This window comes from Schistocerca nitens, chromosome 2 (assembly GCF_023898315.1).
Source record: "Schistocerca nitens isolate TAMUIC-IGC-003100 chromosome 2, iqSchNite1.1, whole genome shotgun sequence".
In the NCBI taxonomy this organism is placed as follows: Eukaryota; Metazoa; Arthropoda; class Insecta; order Orthoptera; family Acrididae; genus Schistocerca; species Schistocerca nitens.
In genome coordinates, this window is record NC_064615.1 from 818,150,529 (window position 1) to 818,174,178 (window position 23,650).

Here is a 23,650-nt window from a genome sequence, read left to right on the forward strand (position 1 = left end):
CATTAATTACTTTTTGGTGTTGCGGTTTCGTTTCCATCAGTGTATGCATATATGTATTTATGTATGCATGTATGATCCACATCTTCTCCTAAACCATTGCACTTATTTCAACCAAACTTAGTGTGCAATCCAGTATTTGGAATGAGAGCACTTGGAGGATTGCAACAAACTTTCCCCATAATTTCAAATCTTTACGAAATATTTTCTCGCTGATTACCCCACAAAATGATGAAAGAAAGAAAGTTTATTGCTTACTACATTTTCGCTGTTAAAAAAGAAGGCAGTATAACTGCCACATAGAGCATGACGTTTTAATTCATTACTTCATTACTACTAACTGTATGCGTGACAAATCTTGCAGACAGTATTCACATATTCCACTGAATGTACCAGAAAAATGACATCATTGTATGATGGAGTTATGACTTCATGAATATTGAATGCGTGAAAAACTACGACATCATGGTTGGTTGGTGGGTTTTGGGGGAAGGAGACCAGACAGCGAGGTCATCGGTCTCATCGGATTAGGGAAGGACGGGGAAGGAAGTCGGCCGTGCCCTTTGAAAGGAACCATCCCGGCATTTGCCTGGAGCGATTTAGGGAAATCACGGAAAACCTAAATCAGGATGGCCGGACGCGGGATTGAACCGTCGTCCTCCCGAATGCGAGTCCAGTGTCTAACCACTGCGCCACCTCGCTCGGTCGACATCATGCAAAACGTTTAAATATAGTACTTCGTTGCTACTAACTCTGTTCGCAACACTTTTAGCATACAGTATCCACACGTATCGCTGAATGTGCCGACAAAAATATATTTCTGTAAGACACATAGTTCAGGAGATACGACGCCATAAACACTGAGATGCATGTTAACTGCCGCACCATGTGTGAAAATGAAGCTGCAGGGCAAAATTCGCTAGATATACAAGAGAAACGTGTGTTCAGATAAGCGTAACATATGTTAAATATGTGCGAAATATATCTGACATAAGTGTATGCTATGCAAGGACAGCCATGAGTGAAAAGCTCATCCTAAACCTCCGGAACGATTTCAACCAAATTCGGTACATTTATGATTTACAATATGGAAAGAAATACTTTAGAGATAAGAACCATCAGCCTCCTATTGGGACGAGTGGGATAACGTAGAGAGAGAAGGGAGTGTGGGGAGATAGGCAGACAGCGAGGAGGAAGGAGGAGAAAGGCACAAATAGGAGAAGGAGGAGATGGGAAGAGGTAAGAGAAGGATAAATGAAAAGAGAGGGGAGAGGAGGAGATGGACAGAGAAAGAAAAGAGGAGGAGATGGATGGAGACAGTGGGAGGGGCAGACGGGAAGGAAGATAGGGGAAGAGGAGATGAAACATAGAGTTGAAGGAGGAAATGGACATAGAAAGGGATGGGGAGGAAGAGATGAAGGGAGAGTGGGGGAACAAGGAGATAAACAGAAAGAGGGGGAGGAAGAGATGGATAGAGGGGGAAGGAGCAGTTAGTCAGAGAGGGAAGGAGCAGGTTGACAGAGATATTGGGCGGAGGGGATGGACAGAGAGAGGGGGAAGGAGGAAATAGATAGAGAGAGGGACAGAAAGAGATGGACAGGCAAGTATAGAGGATGTGGAAAGAGAAATTTGTGGTGGTGATGGACAAAGACAGGGGGAAGGGAGAGGTGGACTATCAGAAGACTGACATAGATACATACACAGTGGGTAATCAGCTAGTGAAGGCATAAGACTGTAGGCTTAATCTACGTGAAAGTGTTGCCATATATTTATGAGGCAAGTGCTAGATAAATCCGGTAGTGTGGGACTGTGCTGGCAGTGAATGCACATTACGAGCAATTTTCACCAGTAGATAACAGTTATATACGACAGTCCACATATTGATTGTGCAGGTCGATAAACCATTGTGTTCATATTACGATGAGCATATATTGAATATAGATGTCAGAAAGTATAAACAGGATTTGGTCCTGAACGTATTTCACAGTATGATGAATAGCTTATTTACTATATGTTTGTTCCAAATTCGATACATTATGGAACATGTACTAGGAAGCCATTTCGCATTGCCACATAATTTATCAAAACGAAGACTAGGCAGTCAGATCATACCTAAAAATAGAGGTGCCTCTCCCATCTTTTGCTATAACAAGAAAAGTGACACTCGAAAACAAGCTAAGTTCCCTTGCATTTATCTCGTCAAAGCTATAAGCCAAATTCATTCCGGATATCGAATGCAAATTGTTAAGATACCTGTGGTAAACAGCACTTTTAAACGATATCTGTCTGTACTAGCTACATAATTACATTTAGAATCTGCAGAGCGTTTATAGGCAAATATTACACCGAATCTTAGGAACGTAAGTTTTGGAGGCAGTATATTGTCTACAAAAATTCTGTTCTGCGCCTCTGAATTCTCGGTGCAGAAATGTTCTTACTGCATGGAAATGGGAAATGACCAACGAAGAGAAGTCTTCATTTGTTTTCTCATTCCACGATAACATTCTAGGAAAGTTGTTAGCGTTTCACAGTTGGAGCGACACTAGCGCTCCAAGTGGTGAGCAAACAGTCACATGCGTCGTAAGGATGATGTTCGTTTTTAATTATTGCCTACTTAATCAACGAAACGGTTGTTTTACGTGTGCGTCCCATGCGTTATTAACTTATCAAGAGACACCAATTATCGTGGAATACATGTAAAACTAGCCGAATCGCACTGATTCATCATGAAGAAATACTTTCGAATATTTGTATATTTGCAGCACACTCCACGGAAAGCAAGAAAATAAAAACATACATTTCATGCATGCGAAGGTTATATGGATGTTGTTGCCTGTTGTCATTATCATAGGCACTCTCGTTGACACTTGAACATTTCTTATGGAGGCTAACGATTCACCTATTCTTACACTCCACTCAGATTTCTAATACATAAATAAATTTGTAAGTGTAATTAATTTTTCTTCAAAATCGAATGTGTTGAAGATTCTTGCCGTTTGTGGCTCAAATTTAGCAACAATTGTCTTTTTTTTCTGTGTAGGGAAACAGTTTTATTGCTTTCGACAATATTATCATGTCTGCGTAGTTTTCTCTTAAGCTACAGCCGTGGTGGCTTATTTCGTACTTTTAATAATGTAAGTATTACATTCCATATAGGTTTCCTACGTTCCAAATTCACTGATTTGGCTGAAAGTGTAGCGAATAAAACTCCACTTTGTTGGGTAGATATACAATGTCTTTCAGTAAAAGGTCAGGTCTTCCGATGTTCACTAGCAATTTGTTGTTATAAAGGGAAACGACACCATTCGGTAAATAGCTGTACGGTACAAGAGACTCGTGAGTAAACTGTCGTGCTACACTGTTCCGTACCTTCCAGGATTCTTAGGAAACTAAAGACTGACAAATAGGCTGTCATTTTGAAGCTATTTTCAATTTTCGTGGTTGTGCATAGACACCCTATTGTAAAAATTATGTTGCAAATCAATAGAAACGTTAGTATTCGCACTCATCCGATATCGTTTTACAGTTGTCGCTTTCTGGCCGCTTGGGGCGCTGCTATAGCTGTGGGAAACAAAATCGAGACGGAGTGTCGCGACTATGACAATCATATTCTTCTGCCACAGTCAGTGATATTAATATTGTTGATCCAGTCCAGACATTTGTCATCTCTGGTGCTGTGGTCAGTGTACGCGATTTTCTGCCTTACGACTTACTTCGGCTGTGTGTCTGGCAACGATGAGTCACGCGTGTGCATCGGCAGCTGCGCGGGCTGCGCGCTAGCGTGCGCGTGAGCTCGGAGGCGCGAGGGACACTGATGTCTGCTCGGCGCTGCACGGCGCAGCGCTGTAGAAATTCCAACCCCGCCCTTCCCCCACCACGCGGCCCAGCCGCCTTCTCCCCTCCTCGCCCACCCTCGCGCTAGTCACACAAAACGTTCCTGGCTTGCAGTAGCAGAAGTACTGGTGGCGCGAGGGGAGCTGTGCAGTAATGGCGTGGTCTTACTCGGATGACGGATACTATGACGGGAGCCGGCTCTTCAGCTGGGTGTCCGACCTGTCCGGACTCCCTATAGACCAGGTAACCGCCTGTTTGATCAATAGCACATTTCGCGTGCGCATGTGAGACTGCTGCTGCAGCAGATCTGTTCGTTTGTGAAGCCAGGCACCTCAAGAGCCTGTTTTACTGCATTGCGTGGTACATCGCCTGTGTTTACATTGTCGGTAGCCTGTTGTAGAAAAGCAATAAGATTTACATTTGCTGAAGTAGTGATGCTACGTGTGTAGTCTTCGATTGCGTCTAGTTCGCTTTTATGAAGTCTGCCGGTATGTTCAAACTCTTCGATGCTTTGACCACTTTTTAGCTACTGCAGGTGTTGGTGTGATCGTAATTTGTTTTTGTTGCTCGGCAGCTTCAAAGACTTTAACATACGTGTAAATTATCGATGTGCATTTAGCAACTATGTCTTTCGAAAGCGTTATTCATTGCTTAAAAAGAAGGTAAACTGCCCTTCACTTTATGCTGCGTCTTTATTAAAGTCGTATATTAAATATCCCCCCCCATGAACCATGGACCTTGCCGTTGGTGGGGAGGCTTGCGTGCCTCAGCGATACAGATAGCCGTACCGTAGGTACAACCACAACGGAGGGGTATCTGTTGAGAGGCCAGACAAACGTGTGGTTCCTGAAGAGGGGCAGCAGCCTTTTCAGTAGTTGCAAGGGCAACAGTCTGGATGATTGACTGATCTGGCCTTGTAACAATAACCAAAACGGCCTTGCTGTGCTGGTACTGCGAACGGCTGAAAGCAAGGGGAAACTACGGCCGTAATTTTTCCCGAGGGCATGCAGCTTTACTGTATGATTAAATGATGATGGCGTCCTCTTGGGTAAAATATTCCGGAGGTAAAATAGTCCCCCATTCGGATCTCTGGGCGGGGACTACTCAAGAGGATGTCGTTATCAGGAGAAAGAAAACTGGCGTTCTACGGATCGGAGCGTGGAATGTCAGGTCCCTTAATCGGGCAGGTAGGTTAGAAAATTTGAAAAGGGAAATGGATAGGTTAAAGTTAGATATAGTGGGAATTAGTGAAGTTCGGTGGAAGGAGGAACAAGACTTCTGGTCAGGTGACTACAGGGTTATCAACACAAAGTCAAATAGGGGTAATGCAGGAGTAGGTTTAATAATGAATAGGAAAATAGGAACGCGGGTAAGCTACTACAAACAGCTTAGTGAACGCATTATTGTGGCCAAGATAGATACGAAGCCCACACCTACTACAGTAGTACAAGTTTATATGCCAACTAGCTCTGCAGATGACGAAGAAATTGAAGAAATATATGATGAAATAAAAGAAATTATTCAGATAGTGAAGGGAGACGAAAATTTAATAGTGATGGGTGACTGGAATTCGAGTGTAGGGAAAGGGAGAGAAGGAAACGTAGTAGGTGAATATGGATTGGGGCTAAGAAATGAAAGAGGAAGCCGCCTGGTAGAATTTTGCACAGAGCACAACTTAATCATAGCTAATACTTGGTTTAAGAATCATGATAGAAGGTTGTATACATGGAAGAACCCTGGAGATACTAGACGGTATCAGATAGATTATATAATGGTAAGACAGAGATTTAGGAACCAGGTTTTAAATTGTAAGACATTTCCAGGGGCAGATGTGGACTCTGACCACAATCTATTGGTTATGACCTGTAGATTAAAACTGAAGAAACTGCAAAAAGGTGGGAATTTAAGGAGATGGGACCTGGATAAACTGAAAGAACCAGAGGTTGTAGAGAGTTTCAGGGAGAGCATAAGGGAACAATTGACAGGAATGGGGGAAAGAAATACAGTAGAAGAAGAATGGGTAGCTTTGAGGGATGAAGTAGTGAAGGCAGCAGAGGATCAAGTAGGTAAAAAGACGAGGGCTAGTAGAAATCCTTGGGTAACAGAAGAAATATTGAATTTAATTGATGAAAGGAGAAAATATAAAAATGCAGTAAATGAAGCAGGCAAAAAGGAATACAAACGTCTCAAAAATGAGATCGACAGGAAGTGCAAAATGGCTAAGCAGGGATGGCTAGAGGACAAATGTAAGGATGTAGAGGCTTATCTCACTAGGGGTAAGATAGATACTGCCTACAGGAAAATTAAAGAGACCTTTGGAGATAAGAGAACCACTTGTATGAACATCAAGAGCTCAGATGGAAACCCAGTTCTAAGCAAAGAAGGGAAAGCAGAAAGGTGGAAGGAGTATATAGAGGGTCTATACAAGGGCGATGTACTTGAGGACAATATTATGGAAATGGAAGAGGATGTAGATGAAGATGAAATGGGAGATACGATACTGCGTGAAGAATTTGACAGAGCACTGAAAGACCTGAGTCGAAACAAGGCCCCCGGAGTAGACAACATTCCATTGGAACTACTGACGGCTTTGGGAGAGCCAGCCCTGACGAAACTCTACCATCTGGTAAGCAAGATGTATGAAACAGGCGAAATACCCTCAGACTTCAAGAAGAATATAATAATTCCAATTCCAAAGAAAGCAGGTGTTGACAGATGTGAGAATTACCGGACAATCAGTTTAATAAGCCACAGCTGCAAAATACTAACACGAATTCTTTACAGACGAATGGAAAAACTAGTCGAAGCCGACCTCGGGGAAGATCAGTTTGGATTCCGTAGAAATACTGGAACACGTGAGGCAATACTGACCTTACGACTTATCTTAGAAGAAAGATTAAGGAAAGGCAAACCTACGTTTCTAGCATTTGTAGACTTAGAGAAAGCTTTTGACAATGTTGACTGGAATACTCTCTTTCAAATTCTAAAGGTGGCAGGGGTAAAATACAGGGAGCGCAAGGCTATTTACAATTTGTACAGAAACCAGATGGCAGTTATAAGAGTCGAGGGGCATGAAAGGGAAGCAGTGGTTGGGAAGGGAGTAAGACAGGGTTGTAGCCTCTCCCCGATGTTATTCAATCTGTATATTGAGCAAGCAGTAAAGGAAACAAAAGAAAAATTCGGAGTAGGTATTAAAATCCATGGAGAAGAAATAAAAACTTTGAGGTTCGCCGATGACATTGTAATTCTGTCAGAGACAGCAAAGGACTTGGAAGAGCAGTTGAACGGAATGGACAGTGTCTTGAAAGGAGGGTATAAGATGAACATCAACAAAAGCAAAACGAGGATAATGGAATGTAGTCGAATTAAGTCGGGTGATGTTGAAGGTATTAGATTAGGAAATGAGACACTTAAAGTAGTAAAGGAGTTTTGCTATTTGGGGAGCAAAATAACTGATGATGGTCGAAGTAGAGAGGATATAAAATGTAGACTGGCAATGGCAAGGAAAGCGTTTCTGAAGAAGAGAAATTTGTTAACATCGAGTATAGATTTAAGTGTCAGGAAGTCTTTTCTGAAAGTATTTGTATGGAGTGTAGCCATGTATGGAAGTGAAACATGGACGATAAATAGTTTGGACAAGAAGAGAATAGAAGCTTTCGAAATATGGTGCTACAGAAGAATGCTGAAGATTAGATGGGTAGATCACATAACTAATGAGGAGGTACTGAATAGGATTGGGGAGAAGAGGAGTTTGTGGCACAACTTGACCAGAAGAAGGGATCGGTTGGTAGGACATGTTCTGAGGCATCAAGGGATCACCAATTTAGTATTGGAGGGCAGCGTGGAGGGTAAAAATCGTAGGGGGAGACCAAGAGATGCATACACTAAGCAGATTCAGAAGGATGTAGGTTGCAGTAGGTACTGGGAGATGAAGAAGTTTGCACAGGATAGAGTAGCATGGAGAGCTGCATCAAACCAGTCTCAGGACTGAAGACCACAACAACAACAACATTAAATATAATAATTTTCTGTAGTGTAGTAGTAAGGTTCACGAATCGATATTCTGGCTGAACAGATACTAAAGATTCCTTACGATATTAGCAAAGGTGTCTGAATGTAATATCTGTTTAATGTTGCTTATTAATCGATGTTAACGGGCATTTTTAATACCGGTACTTATACCTACCGCTACCATTTTTGTACCGATGCCACAATGCTTTCATTTGAAAACTGGTATTCAGTTGTATCAGGATGTGAAAGTCATCCAAAAACAACGACGTTCGTAAATGCGATAATGGATGAATCTCGTTCAAATGAAGTGCGTAGACATTAAGCATGATGGAAAATATTCCATTTTTACTATAGTAATTGTATATGAAAGGCATTGTATAATAACTTTCAGAATATAGAGCTTCATAACTCTATTCAAGGGAAGGGTACTGCGTTCAACAAGTTGTTTAGAGGATATCGTTATCCGCTGAAGCAGCGTTTGTTGTATATAATCAACTTTTTAAAAGTCTTATTGGGCTATATGTCTTCACTATTGTCCACAGAACACCGGCGTACATAACGATTACGATGGACTGTATCAAGACAGAACTTTTTCTTATACTGCCGTTGCACGCTTCTTCTCGTGTTTTAATTTTCGTTCTCCGCTACCTCGCCTCGCTCTCTCCTTTCGTTATTGTCTGCTTGCTCGCGGGGGGCGGGGCGAACAATGATACCGCCAACCAAGCTGGGCGTACTTGCAAGAAAAAAATCTTCACAATCTCATTGTCAGATGCCAGCGGAGCTCGGTCAGGTTTTGCGTCAGCTGGCGTATCGATTTTCAACACTCTCAGCTCCCCACCTGGTCGTCTTACCGTACGCACATTTTGTTCTTTGACAGCCTTGCAGTGATTTGTTTCCAACGATCATAAATAGCTCGCTTTTGGGTTGTTATCGGCCGTTATGAAGGGAGGTAAAAAATTAGGTTCCTTCTGTGACAAAAGGTCCCTGTGAATATTATTTTTCAAATCGAAGCGCACCTAATGCAAGCTTTAATTTTGTAATTACAATCCCTATAAGTTATCAGATCATAGAACATTTTTAATTAATTTAGCTTCACGTTTTCGTGTGAGTGCGAAACGTATTAGCTTGAAACAAGTATGAAACATGCTAGTTAGCTTTGAACCAGTGTTAATGAAGTCATCGCACTTTTGCCGACACGAGCGATTTACCGGTCGATGGCCGGGTCGCTCGGTTACGCCTGCGTAAGTGCTTAATGAAAGTGCAGGAGCTAACTTGTTAATATACGTGGAATTTTTTTCTTGTGATTGGTTTATGGTGTTTATTAGCTTTCGCGCGAATTGTGGCTGTACATTTTTACTAAATTGCATGTGAAAAAGGATACGTTATCATTGTGCATTGGGTCTGCACTGAAGTTACACAACAGCAGATATTACGATTAGTTGTTTGCTGTTATATCCTTACAATTAGTTGTTACGAATTTTGTTTAAGTTTATTTACTGGAGAATACGCTAACTTAGATCACTGAACACTTTTAAAAGATTGGTATACCTAAACAATACTTGTTGTCCTTAGTATTTACCTCTGATTATTTTGTATTAAACCTGCTTACTCATCTCCTTTATGCTCTTTGTTTATAGTCAGTTTTCCTGTAGGATGTTGCCTTCTGTAAGGAAGACTGTAAAACACGACCTAGTTCTGCACTGCTTGCAGCTGACGTTTCACGCGTCGGCTAACGCGAGATCCCGCTATTCTTGTTTACCTTTGTGATGCATCACTCGGAGAGAACATTTCAGCTCAGGAGAAGCTTGCCGCATGATACAGAGATTAAGATTAGTGAATCACTTTTTTTCCAAGTTAGCAGGCGGTCTAGATAATACAGTAGGCGAAATGTCAGCAGATGGGACACACGGTTTTGTACTCGCTATTAATCTATTACACTTACGTAATAACTGAAGTGCTATGGAACCGGACCTAAAGACAACGTCGAAAAACTGCAGCCAGATTTCACAATATTTCTGTTAACCAATTTGGATAACGGTTTTATTCTTACTCCATATCTTTCACTGCTGTTTCTCTTTCTGTAATACCTGTATTCTTTTATCACCGCCGGCCGGCCGGTGTGGCCGTGCGGTTAAAGGCGCTTCAGTCTGGAACCGCGTGACCGCTACGGTCGCAGGTTCGAATCCTGCCTCGGGCATGGATGTGTGTGATGTCCTTAGGTTAGTTAGGTTTAATTAGTTCTAAGTTCTAGGCGACTGATGACCTCAGAAGTTAAGTCGCATAGTGCTCAGAGCCATTTGAACCATTTTTTTATCACCGCCAGTGTTGTTGTTTTTATTGTCTACATGCCCACTAATTTTTAATTTATTTCTCCGTATACATCCTTTTTAAAACTGTATATGTGGAAGCTCTCTGTGGGACCGTGACATACTGTATGAACATACTTTATACGTCTTGAATGCAGTCTCTGGTCCTTCTTTTCTCTTTTGTTGCTGATTTATTCTTCTTCGCTTGGTGAAGGCCTTAGTGAAGAAGATCATACTTCATTTTTCCATTATTTGTAATATTTCTTAACTCTAGATTACGAAACCCTCGAAAAATTTCCAATTACATTAGGGTATAAAACAGGACATTTTGTACTTAATTTCGTATGTAACATATCATTGGCGATCTAGTAATGGAAATTACCTAATGCATGACCTATAGATTATGACTATCTTTTTTTAAATTGTGAAGTAGTAAGCTTAACGATGGTTTAGTAGCAATGTAAGATTCCCCCCCTCCCACCTTGCTAAGAGAAAACATTTTCTTTCTTTTAAAAACTGTATAGCCTCTATGATAACTTGTGTAAAAAACAGCTATATCTCTTTTCTCCATGATTCAATTGTCCAGTCATTTTACGTAAGTGCTGTTACCCTTTGCTCAGTCATTATTATTCTTATTACTTTTTAATCCAGTTTGGCCACTCAAGATCACGCCCAAATTCAGCTCCTAGTCCAGTTTATTGTGTCCTGTGTTTCGCTTGACTTCTCCCTTTCGTAATGTACCACATTTCATATTTTTCTGCATATATATAATCTTCTAAAGTTCCTTCTTTATTTCTAAACGAGTTTATGCATGTTAGGCCTGAATAATGTCACTTTCAAGTTCTTTTTATTTTTTCCACACAAAGATTTTTTTCCAAAAATAGTAAAATCCTAGGATGTTAAGTGACGTCACTCATTCTGTAAAGATGTCCAAAAAGATCAATCTCCACTTTGCCTGTACATCGGATACCTGTATAGTTTACTAAGTAGGTATCCTTATTGCGTCATGCAATCTGTCCATCAGTTGTTGGCATCCGAGGAACATTTACAACATGTGGGCCTGCATCTCGTGGTCGTGCGGTAGCGTTCTCGCTTCCCACGCCCGGGTTCCCTGGTTCGATTCCCGGCGGGGTCAGGGATTTTCTCTGCCTCGTGATGGCTGGGTGTTGTGTGATGTCGTTAGGTTAGTTAGGTTTAAGTAGTTCTAAGTTCTAGGGGACTGATGACCATAGATGTTAAGTCCCATAATGCTCAGAGCCATTTGAACCATTTTTTGAACAACATGTGCTTAATTTACTTGGGGTTACTGGTATTGTTTTTTAAAATGTATACACACATAAGTCGTTAGATTCCGAATAAGCATATTGAACGAACACAGCACTATAATAAGCATGAGCAGTAGTGATAAATATAAAGGTGAACCAAATAGTTTGCGTTTGAGGGCGCTGCTGCAGCATATACGCAACGTAGCGCGACTACGATGAGGGTATATAAGCACTGTGATGCAGACACAGGATTAGTGTGGCATTAGTGTATTCGACGTGTATGCGGGTAAATGCGGAAACGTGAACTACGGCGACATTATTACCAAATACGCCAAAACAGGAGCAAAGTGCTGTTGTTCTTTTCCATCGGAGAATGAAGAATGTGTGTTTGGCAGCAAGCCTGTCGAAAAGCATCGGTGTGGAATGGTGCGCTGCAAGGGATGCTGCTACATCATAACGAACTTCCCCATATCGCAAATACCGTAACACAGAAGTTAACCAGCTCAAATGGGATACACCCGAGCACTCGCTCAATACCCTGACTTCTCCCCATGCGACTGTCACGACTTCGGTCCCTTAAAGAAAGGTCTTGAAGGGTTGACGATTCCTGTCGGACGAGGACGTGCAGCGAGCAGTTACGGACTTCTTCACGCTGTTTTACCAAACGGGTATTTTCAACCTGGTGCGGCGGCGGGATGATTGCCTCAATACTCAGGGTGATTTTGCCGTATTAGCATACGGATACTGGACTGTACGGCTTTCGAACGGAAACTTTTTGATGGCCCCTTATGCATAGATAGTTAAATATCATTGCTTGAGAAATAAATGTCATTGCTTGAGAAAAAGGAACCGAAAAATGGCAACAGCTCATGGCAGCCCGGATGGTCCCCCATCCACTGCCAGCCACGCCCGACAGCGCTTAACTTCGGTGATCAGACGGGAACCGGTGTATCCACTGCGGCAAGGCCGTTGTCTGAGCGAAGGAAAAGGGAGGAAGATTTAACTTCCGTCGATGACGAAGTCATTAGAAACAATGGGAAGTGAACTGAGTCGTTCCTTTTCAAAGGAATCATCTCGACATTCAACTTGAGCGATTCAGATAAAGCATAGAAAACATAAATCGGAACAACCGGATATTTCTCCCTAAAGCTAGGCCTGCGTTAACTACCTCGCCGTCTCACTCGGTGGTAAATTAACGGAAGCAAATATTAGTGTTTGTGTAGTATGGCGATCACTCGCTTTGGGCCAGGTGCACAAAGACTTTGTGACAAATTAAAACTGTGTCTGGAGCTCAAACGCAGGTTTGAGTTTCTGTATAGCGGATCTTGGTATCGCCATATACACCGCCTGCAAAACTTAAAGGCGACATAGATAGAGAAACATAACATATTAAGTACTTGGTGGAAATGAACGAAAGTGCGGGAGCTTTTTGCCAGAGGTTTCCCAATCACGCACAGAAAGTTGGGTGTCAAATGGCGTATTGTAGCACCAAATGGGGCTGGCCCCGCAACACGAGGCAGCTCGTGAAACGGAAAAAGGCAGTACGCCTTAATCAGTGAGAGCTATGGTGCACTTCAGTACAACATGGCACGGAGACAACTTCTGGATAACTTCACATGGGGAGACATCATCAGGAAACGAAGGAGGATGATGTGTTAAGAGTTTGATATTGCTCATAGCATTGTTTCATGTGCACGAGAAGCGTTCCAATCCACAGGCACTGCTGTGCGAAGGAGAAGTGGTCGACCACGGTCAACTACAGCAGCGGATGAGAACTACACTGTGCAACAGGCAAGAAGGGACCCATGTCAAGCACTGGGTGCAATGGCAACCGCATTTAAGAGGATTGCAAGGCACCAGTCTCAAGCTGCACAGTGGCAAGGCGACTGTTTGTGGGTAGTCTCTTTGCCTGACGACCAGTATATTGTGTTCCGTTGACACCTGCACATCTGCGGCACCTTTTGCGATGGTGCCACGAGCATACAGACTGGATCAAGGAGAAGTAGGGTCGCTTTATCTTCTGAGTTGAGAGCAGATTCTGTCTGAGTAGTGATTCTGGACGTACCTTCTTACGGTGAAGGGTGGGAACACATAGTGCACCCAAGAACACTGTCGAACATGACTGTTTTGGTGGGCCGGTATTATGGTGTGGAGAGTAATACTGTTGCATGGGCGAACTGACCTCCAAATCTGTAAAAACACGGTACACTAAGAGATCACCGAGCGAGGTGGCGCAGTGGTTAGCACACTGGACTCGCATTCGGAAGGACGACGGTTCAATCCCGCCTCCGGCCATCCTGATTTTGGTTCCGTGATTTCCCTAAATCGCTTCAGGCAAATGCCAGGATGGTTCCTTTGAAAGGGCACGGCCGATTTCCTCCCCCATCCTTCCCTCACCCGAGCTTGCGATCCGTCTCTAATGACCTCGTTGCCGGCCGAAGTGGCCGCGCGGTTCTGGCGCTGCAGTCTGGAACCGCGAGACCGCTACGGTCGCAGGTTCGAATCCTGCCTCGGGCATGGATGTGTGTGATGTCCTTAGGTTAGTTAGGTTTAACTAGTTCTAAGTTCTAGGGGACTAATGACCTCAGCAGTTGAGTCCCATAGTGCTCAGAGCCATTTAAACCATTTTTTTGACCTCGTTGTCGACGGGACGTTAAACTCTAATCTCCTCCACTAAGAGATCAACGTTATCGTGCCGCTGTACTCTTCCCCATGTGCTTCCTTTAAGGAGTGCATTAGCCCCCGACTTAATTTTTCTGAATGGCAATGCGCGAGCACGCCGAACAGCGTAGGTGCAGCAGCTCTTGGACAGAGAAGATATTCGGCGAATGGACAGGCCTGACCGTTCCCCCGTCGTAAATACCGTGGAATAGCTGTGGGTTACCGCGCTGGAGGAGGAATGGGGCGCTCTACCTCAAGAACTCCTTATCAGCCCTGCTGGGTTGTGCGTTGCAGAGCACGCATTACCCGTGGTCAGCACGCACCCTATTAAAAACCCTGTGACGAGTTTTATAACGTCCAGAGGACCATTATAAATCGTGGTGATTTCGGTGTCATTATTGTCTTTGAATAAAAGTGTCATTTCTGTTCGTCACATTGCTTAGTTCTTTCAGTTACCTTCAATACTACACTGCAGTATTTCTTTTTATGTGCGGTCCAAGTTCCATCGAGCTATGTTACTTGATCGTGGCCCCGAGGGGTAGCCGTGCGGTCTAAGGCGCCTTGCCACAGTTCGCGCGGCTCCCCCCTTCGGAGGTTCGAGTCCTCCCTCGGGCATGGGTGTGTGTGTTGTCCTTAGCTTAAGTTAGTTTAAGCTTAGGGACCGATGACCTCAGCAGTTAGGTCCTATAAGCCCATACCACAAATTTCCAATTTCCCTAAAAAAAAAAAAAAAGCAGCATTCAAAACAAAAGGAGGGGATTTATGACGAGAGGAGCCACCAAAGCGCTCTTGGACTCATTTGGTCGGGATGTTTTGAACCCCCCCCTCCCCCCCCTCCCCCTCCGTATTATCACGACCTGACGTCTTCAGAGTATATCATTTTACCTCCATGGAAGCATACAAGAGTGGAATTAAGTAACATCCGACCAGTAGGTGCAGAAAGAGGTTCTGAAGTGGAGGAAGGAGGTAGCGGGAGAGTTCTTCGAGGAGGGCATAAAGAAGTTTGGGCCACGGTTCACCACATGCTTTGAACACGATGGCGATTGTGTGGAAAAATAGTCAGCAAGTGTATCAACACACGATATTTGGATGATCGGTGCTGTGAGCTGTGTTGTTATGGTACTCGCTCCCTGGACTCCAAGCAGACCGTGAAATCGGCTATAAATAGCGGTGCGACACGAACGGTACTTCAGTGTGGTTGGAATGCTGTCGGCGGGTACTTGTAATAACGCAGCTTCGTAGCACCTGAAGAAGATATTTGCAACAAAAATAGGTCTTTCGGCCAAATATCGCGCAGAAAAATGGAACCAAAAACTCGACTGAACTCCTGGAAGTTCGTCTATAATGACCTAAAACCACCTTATTAGTTCCGTGTAGCATTTCCTTTAGCTCTGCTGACGTCGGCGATGCACCGCGCAACGAACTTCAGGAGAGCTGAGTAGCCACCGTGATCCTCAAGCGCCGCCCGCAGCTCAGGTAGACTCATAAGACCACGGTCTCTGACACGCACATTGCATTCTGTGGACTCCCAGATGCAGGCGTGCTCGCTAGGAATGAGATCATCGTGGAACCCCGGCTTGGTTTCTACAGTGCGTTTTTGCGTAGAATTCTGGAAATACACTATTTGTAACAAAAACTATTTGCAACTTATTTCAAATAATATGTAATTACTTCTTCAACTTCATGTTAACACATAATCCGAGAAACGTGTTTTGCATGTAACTGTAGTTTCGAATGCTAAAAGCACCAACATGGTGTTTGCGACAGTTGAGAATATGCGTCTTTTAAACAGAATCAGAATTCCGCTAATAACATTAATTTAAATTTTTCTTCTAACAATGGATTAGATGACAGTTTAACAAAAGTTTCGAATTCTTCTCGCGCTATCGTCGAAGGTCCTACAATGATAATAATTATTTTTCTATTCATGTGGAAAACATGTTTTAAAAGCGTCATTCAAAACTTCAGATTTTCTTACGAAAAGGAGCGCACCGCAGTTTTGGCCACAGACGTACCAGTCGAAGTTAATTTGTTGAATGTTACGAAAAACCGCAGGTGCTTTCATGAAACCCTTGAGTGATCCCCAAAGAACCCCAAGTTTCTGCGGGAAATAGTCTAAGAAACACTGCCATAAGCGACACCCGTGATTGGACAGTAAGTGCCTGTATTATACGGTGGTAAGATACGATGGAGGACGTGTCACCCACTACATTGTGTTCAGACATCCCCCACACGAGAATCTCTCCACCGTGTACCTACGTCGTACCCCGGTAGCAAGCGGGACGCATCGTATGATTTTCGACATATTGGTTCAGTACCATCGACGTGCACCAATGCGGACCGCGACCAAACCGTCCAGGGGGTATTCTTCCGTGCTACAAGCGCATATTTATTATTGTGACCACGCTAATTTCTGTGGTCTGTGGCATGCGGTGATTTCTGTACGTCCATAGCTTAAGGTGGTGCTTCTGGTTGGTAAGGCTGCTCACCAGTGTGTTGGCTTTTGCTTCCAACATCGACTGCAGTGTTGCTGCCAATCCAAGAGAATGAACTGTTACTAAATTTAATCTTCAGTCACCTGAATATGCATGAATTAACTATGTAGATTTACAGTATACGCGTGCGGATATTTTGTGTGGTGCTATTTTTTTTATTAATATTGTGTCATTACGTCATAAGTAGTTTCTAGTGATTTAATATACAGGGTGTTTCAAAAATGACCGGTATATTTGAAACGGCAATAAAAACTAAACGATCAGCGATAGAAATACACCGTTTGTTGCAATATGCTTGGGACAACAGTACATTTTCAGGTAGACAAACTTTCGAAATTACAGTAGTTACAATTATCAACAACAGATGGCGCTGCGGTCTGGGAAACTCTATAGTACGATATTTTCCACATATCCACCATGCGTAGTAATAATATGGCGTAGTCTACAGCACACTTGCACGTTGTGAACAGCACACGCTTACAGCAGAAAGACGACGTACAGAATGGCGCACCCACAGACTGCGTTGTCTTCTATATCTTTCACATCACTCGCAGCGCCATCTGTTGTTGAAAATTGTAACTACTGTAATTTCGAAAGTTTGTCCGCCTGAAAATGTACTGTTGTCCCAAGCATATTGCAACAAACGGTGTATTTCTATCGCTGCTCGTTTAGGTTTTATTGCCGTTTCAAATATACCGGTCATTTTTGAAACACCCTGTATCAATCATATATTCACTGCCGGAAAAATGCTCTTGTCGCAGCACAAAAAAGACGAATACGAGATCTGCCCAAAAAATTCCGGAACTTTGACCACAAAATTTTTCTACGCTTACCTTTTACTTATTGTCCATGGTCTCCTTTGACATACTCTTGAGGCAACAGTGATTTCGTTTGTTATGCAACAGCCACACACCAACAGGGATGAATGTGCGGGTGCGTTATCATGATGCAAGAACCATGAATTGTGTCGCCACATTTCAGGCCGTTTCCTCCTCACATTTTCTCGCAGGCGCCGCTACACGTCCCGATAGTACCATCGATTAACGGTTTGTCCCTGCGGCACGAATTCATGATGAACTAATCCTTCAAAGTCAGAGAAAACTATCAACAAGGCTCTGACATTTGACCTGATCTGACGAACTTTTTTTGGTCTTGGTGAACGTTTCCCGACCCATTGTAAAGACTGAGACTTGGTCAAATCATCATAGCGGTAGATCCACGTCTCATCACCAGTTACGATTCTCTTAAGGAACATCTCGTTCTCATATTTGCGATTCAAAAGCTCATCACAGATTGCGAGCCTAAGGTCTCGCTGGTCTTGATTCATGAGCCATGGGACGAACATGGCGGCAACACGATGCATTCCAAGGTGCTGTGTCAAGATTTGAGGACATGATCCAACTGAAATGTTACATTGTTCTGTAATTTCTCGGACAGTCTTCGATTGGCACGAACAGTTTCGTTGACGTTCATGACATGAGCGTCTTCGGTAGACGTCGAAGGGTGTCCAGAACGATGATCATCTTTAACTTCCGTCCGGCCATTTTTAAACCGTGTGATCCATTCTTAACACCGAGTACGTCTTAAGCACTCATCACTGTAGGCCTTCTGCATCATTTGGTGTATGTCTGTAAAGGTTTTCCTGAGTTTCACGGAAAATATAATGCTGGCGCGTTGTTCCTCTAACTCTGCCATCTTGAAATTCGCAAACTGTGCGACACAAAGTTCTACTCAATACAGCGGTGAACAATAACTTACAGACATTCAACAATGGAACTTCCGGCAGTCACATTAGACGCAGGCGTGTGGAGGGATGACAACCGCATTTCGCTCCAACACACCACTGGCGCGAAATTACGAATATTCCGGATTTTTCTGAACAGGCCTTGTATATTCCTCTTTAAAAGACTCTGGCAGAAAAGTGGGGAACCATTTGCAAAGTCCTCATTGCTCTTCCTCGCCAAAATGTTGGCATGCGACATATTCGCACTCTTTTAACACAGAACATTCTGAATCCTTTCATCCAGCTTCTCTTTGTTGTTAACCGTTCATACTCGGGATCTCCCTCTCACCTCCACTGTGTATAAACGTCCCTTTCCTTTTCTTCCTATTGCTTTACTGTATATCCCACTGCTACTCTTTTCTCTCACTTAACACTGTCTCCTTTCTTCTTTCCCATTGCCACTCTCTAACCCATACCTTGGCAGCTCAACCGTTCTGAGAGATCAAACTCATCTTTTCCCCCACGGCCACATGTTTAAAATTTCGGCCCAAAATGCGCCCGCGTCTATACCTGTATATCTATGTGTTAAAGTTCGCAGGTCTGGCAATGTCAACTGCCCCCCCCCCCCCCCTACCGCTCTCCAAAGCCTATACATCTTCTCTACTCAACTCTTTATTTCCATTGTCTCCTCTCTCTTTTGCTTCCACTGCTGCTGTCTCCATAATGTTCAATTGCTTGTGAAATCTTATGGGACTTAACTGCGAAGGTCATCAGTCCCTAAGCTTACTCACTACTTAACCTAAATTATCCCAAGGACAAACACACACACCCATGCCCGAGGGAGAACTCGAATCTCCGCCGGGACCAGCCGCACAGTCCATGACTGAAGCGCCTAAGACCGCTCTGCTAATCCCGCGCGGCGCTGTCTCCATCCATCTCTCTTTTTCTTTCACTGCCATTGTCTTTCACTAACCACCTACACCTACTTTCTCTTTGGCTCCTATTACTGTTGCATTCATGCACCTCTCTTCCTCTTCATTGCCACTCCTTTCTGCCACCATAACTGTCTCTTCTCTACTTTTAGTATTTCCTCCCTTTTCCACCGTCACAGTCTGTCTGCTGATCTCTTGCAGCCAAATCAAGCGCGGAAATGTTTCGTGAGGTAGGAGGAATGAAAATTGAGGTGCCTGGTTCCCTCAGTCTTTTAAAGAAGACTATATCAAAGTTCAAATGAAACAATTTATAGTGTCAATCACTTTTACTTTCTGCTACGACGCGTTTCGAGAGTTGATACTCTCATCTTTAGTTGGAAAACAGTTGTTACATGTGTACCAGCAGGATGAAGCTAGTTGTTTGTTTGGTTTCACTTTTCTACGAAAAGTATAACAGGCACTTATTATCGTTATATGCCACTAAGATTATACATTTGAAATGGTGATGAAGTTACTTACAACCTGTTCCAGTGTTCAGAACTGTGCAGTTCGTCACAAATGATGTTTTTGACTTGATACTTAATGCAGAAACACGAACCACGAATGTAATTAAGTCAAAAATGTTCAATTTGTGAGGAACTGCATGGTTCTGTGCACTATAACAGACTGTACGTAGCTCATCAACATTTCAAATGTATACTCTTAGTGCTAATGACAACAAGTGCTCATTATAGTTTCTGTAGCAAAATGAAAGCAAAACAAACAACTAGTTGCATCCTGCTGGTAAATTTGTAATAAGCTATCCCTGTTTTACAACTGAAAATGAGAGTATAAGCTCTCGAAACGCTTCTTGGGAGAAAATAAAAAGTAACTGACACAGGTAAATTGTTTTATTTGAATTTTTATTGTCAAAACAGTCGCAGTATCCGTAAAAAACAATTCCAACATGGACGACATAAAGACAAATATATTCAGCTTTTTTATGCTACGAAAGGACATTTTTTTCCTTTAGTTCCCGTTTTTCCTTGTTACAGCAGGGTGCGCTTCTTGCATAAAACGAATTCTATGGGCGAGTAAACTTCCGCCGGAGTATGTATATACTTCGACACATTTATATACTTTTACACATAGAAGCAACAAATAAGCACGTATAATATAATGTTATCATGATGAAATAAAAGAAATTATTCAGATAGTGAACGGAGACGAAAATTTAATAGTCATGGGTGACTGGAATTCGGTAGTAGGAAAAGAGAGAGAAGGAAACGTAGTAGGTGAATATGAATTGGGGCTAAGAAATGAAAGAGGAAGCCGCCTGATAGAATTCTGCAAAGAGCACAACTTAATCATAGCTAACAATTGGTTCAAGAATCATAAAAGAAGGTTGTATACATGGAACAAGCCTGGAGATACTGACAGGTTTCAGATAGATTAAATAATGGTAAGACAGAGATTTAGGAACCAGGTTTTAAATTGTAAGACACTTCCAGGGCAGATGTGGACTCTGACCACAATCTGTTGGTTATGAACTGTAGATTAAAACTGAAGAAACTGCAAAAAGGTGGGAATTTAAGGAGATGGGACCTGGATAAACTGAAAGAACCAGAGGTTGTACCGAGTTTCAGGGAGAGCATATGGGAGCAATTGACAGGAATGGGGGAAAGAAATACAGTAGAAGAGGAATGGGTAGCTTTGAGAGATGAAGTAGTGAAGGCAGCAGAGGATCTAGTAGGTAAAAAGACGAGGGCTAGTAGAAATACTTTGGTAACAGAAGTAATATTGAATTTAATTGATGAAAGGAGAAAATATAAAAATGTAGTAAATGAAGCAGGCAAAAAGGAATACAAACGTCTCAAAAATGAGATCGACAGGAAGTGCAGGGATGGCTAGAGGACAAATGTAAGGATGTAGAGGCTTATCTCACTAGGGGTAAGATAGATACTGCCTACAGGAAAATTAAAGAGACTTTTGGAGAAAAGAGAACCACTTGTATGAATATCAAGAGCTCAGATGGAAACCCAGTTCTAAGCAAAGAAGGGAAAGCAGAAAGGTGGAAGGAGTATGTAGAGGGTCTATACAAGGCCAATGTATTCGAGGAAAATATTATGGAAATGGAAGAGGATGTAGATGAAGATGAAATGGGAGATATGATACTGCGTGAAGAGTTTGACAGAGCACTGAAAGACCTGACTCGAAACAAGGCCCCGGGAGTAGACAACAGTCCATTAGAACTACTGACGGCCTTGGGAGAGCCAGTCCTGACAAAACTCTACCACATGGGTAGCAAAATGTATGAGACAGGCGAGATACCCTCAGACTTCGAGAAGAATATAATAATTCCAATCCCAAAGAAAGCAGGTGCTGACAGATGTGAAAATTACCAAACAATCAGTTTAATTAGTCACGGATGCTAAATACTAACGCGAATTCTTTACAGACGAATGGAAAGCTGGTAGAAGCCGACCTCGGGGAAGATTAGTTTGGATTCCGTAGGAATATTGGAACACGTGAGGCAATACTATCCCTACGACTTATCTTAGAAGCTAGATTAAGGAAAGACAAACCTACGTTTCTAGCATTTGTAGACTTAGAGAAAGCTTTTGACAATTCTGAAGGTGGCAGGGGTAAAATACAGGGAGCGAAAGGCTATTTACAATTTGTACAATAACCAGATGGCAGTTATAAGTTTCGAGGGACATGAAGGGGAAGCAGTGGTTGGGAAGGGAGTGAGACAGGGTTGTAACCTCTCCCCGATGTTATTCAATTTTTTATATTGAGCAAGCAGTGAAGGAAACAAAAGAAAAATTCGGAGTAGGTATTAAAATCCATGGAGAAGAAATAAAAACTTTGAGGTTCACCGATGACATTGTAATTCTGTCAGAGACAGCAAAGGACTTGGAAGAGCAGTTGAACGGAATGGACAGTGTCTTGAAAGGAGGATATAAGATGAACACCAACAAAAGCAAAACGAGGATAATGGAATGTAGTCGAATTACGTCGGGTGATGCTGAGGGAATTAGATTCGGAAATGAGACACTTAAAGTAGTAAAGGAGTTTTGCTATTTGGGGAGCAAAATAACTGATGATGGTCGAAGTAGAGAGGATATAAAATGTAGACTGGCAATGGCAAGGAAAGCGTTTCTGAAGAAGAGAAATTTGTTAACATCGAGTATAGATTTAAGTGTCAGGAAGTTGTTTCTGAAAGTATTTGTATGGAGCGTAGCCATGTATGGAAGTGAAACGTAGACGATAACTAGTTTGGACAAGAGAATAGAAGCTTTCGAAATGTGGTGCTACAGAAGAATGCTGAAGATTAGATGGGTAGATCACATAACTAATGAGGAGGTATTGAATAGGATTGGGGAGAAGTTTGTGTCACAACTTGACTAGAAGAAGGGATCGGTTGGTAGGACATGTTCTGAGGCATCAAGCATGGAGGGTAAAAATCGTAGAGAGAGACCAAGAGATGAATGCACTCAACAGATTCAGAAGGATGTAGGTTGCAGTAGATACTGGGAGATGAAGAAGCTTGCACAGGATAGAGTAGGATGGAGAGCTGCATCAAACCAGTCTCAGGACTGAAGACCACAGCAACAACAATATAATGTTAACACAAAATCGTTTGCTTTACTTTTTTTTCTAAATACTTTGTAACTCATCGAAAAACCTGGCATTTGACTTGATTCTTAAGAGTATAACTGTTATTAGAAATGTTTTACATAATTTTTGGCAGTCATTTTAGGCTCTTTACAGGCATGTTAAGATCCTTTCTAGAACATCTTTTGTCACTGCAGTACCACTTTGGGGATATTTGTATAGGCGCAAAGCGCTCATTCTACAGAAACAGCGTGTCATAAAGTTTTATTGCTGGAAAAAATGCTGACTGATAACATGGTTTTCTTACCTCAGGACCCTTGCGATCACTCTACAACCCTTCTCACGTGTTAACTATGTCAGTTAAAGCGCCATTTACGCCGGAGACAGGAAATTACTTGCGTATTTTACGTGTGTAAGTAAAATAACTTTGAACCTCTGGATCCCGGTGACTGATAATGATAGGGAAAAAAGTTTCGAAGCTACGCTAGGGTATTATCTTAAGACCATGTGGCAAAAAATTTCGACGATCTGCCTTGAACAGAAATGATTGAAGTGGCCATACCCACAATTGGTAGTTTCGAGCCCAAAAATAATGATTTTTCGGGCTTGTCTCAGGAACCGCCCACGTATAGATGCTCATTTTATAATTCAAATGAAAACCAAACAGGTGAGGAAAAAAAGCAAATTGTTTATTATTTCAAAACTTTTAATACATCTACCTCACTGTGAAACATAGCAGTCAGTGCCTCCAGGGAAAAATGTCTGCAGTTGCCTACGAAACCATGACGGTACCCAGGCGTGCATCTCTTCGTACGGAATCAAATTGAAT

At 42.5% G+C, this 23,650-nt stretch overlaps 1 protein-coding gene and 1 pseudogene across 2 annotated transcripts in view; one reads left to right on the forward strand and one right to left on the reverse strand.

The window, feature by feature from the left end:
• Positions 1-3,953: 3,953 nt before the first annotated feature.
• The window catches only part of LOC126234653 (lysophospholipid acyltransferase 6), a 151,304-nt gene continuing 131,607 nt past the window's right edge, over positions 3,954-23,650 (forward strand). For both annotated transcript variants that reach the window (XM_049943385.1, XM_049943386.1), the window contains exon 1: positions 3,954-4,074. In XM_049943385.1, coding sequence (XP_049799342.1) covers positions 3,985-4,074 — 90 coding nt within the window. In that variant the 5' untranslated portion in view covers positions 3,954-3,984. The remainder of the gene's footprint in view (positions 4,075-23,650) is intronic.
• Positions 12,271-12,387, reverse strand: LOC126238036 (5S ribosomal RNA; annotated as a pseudogene).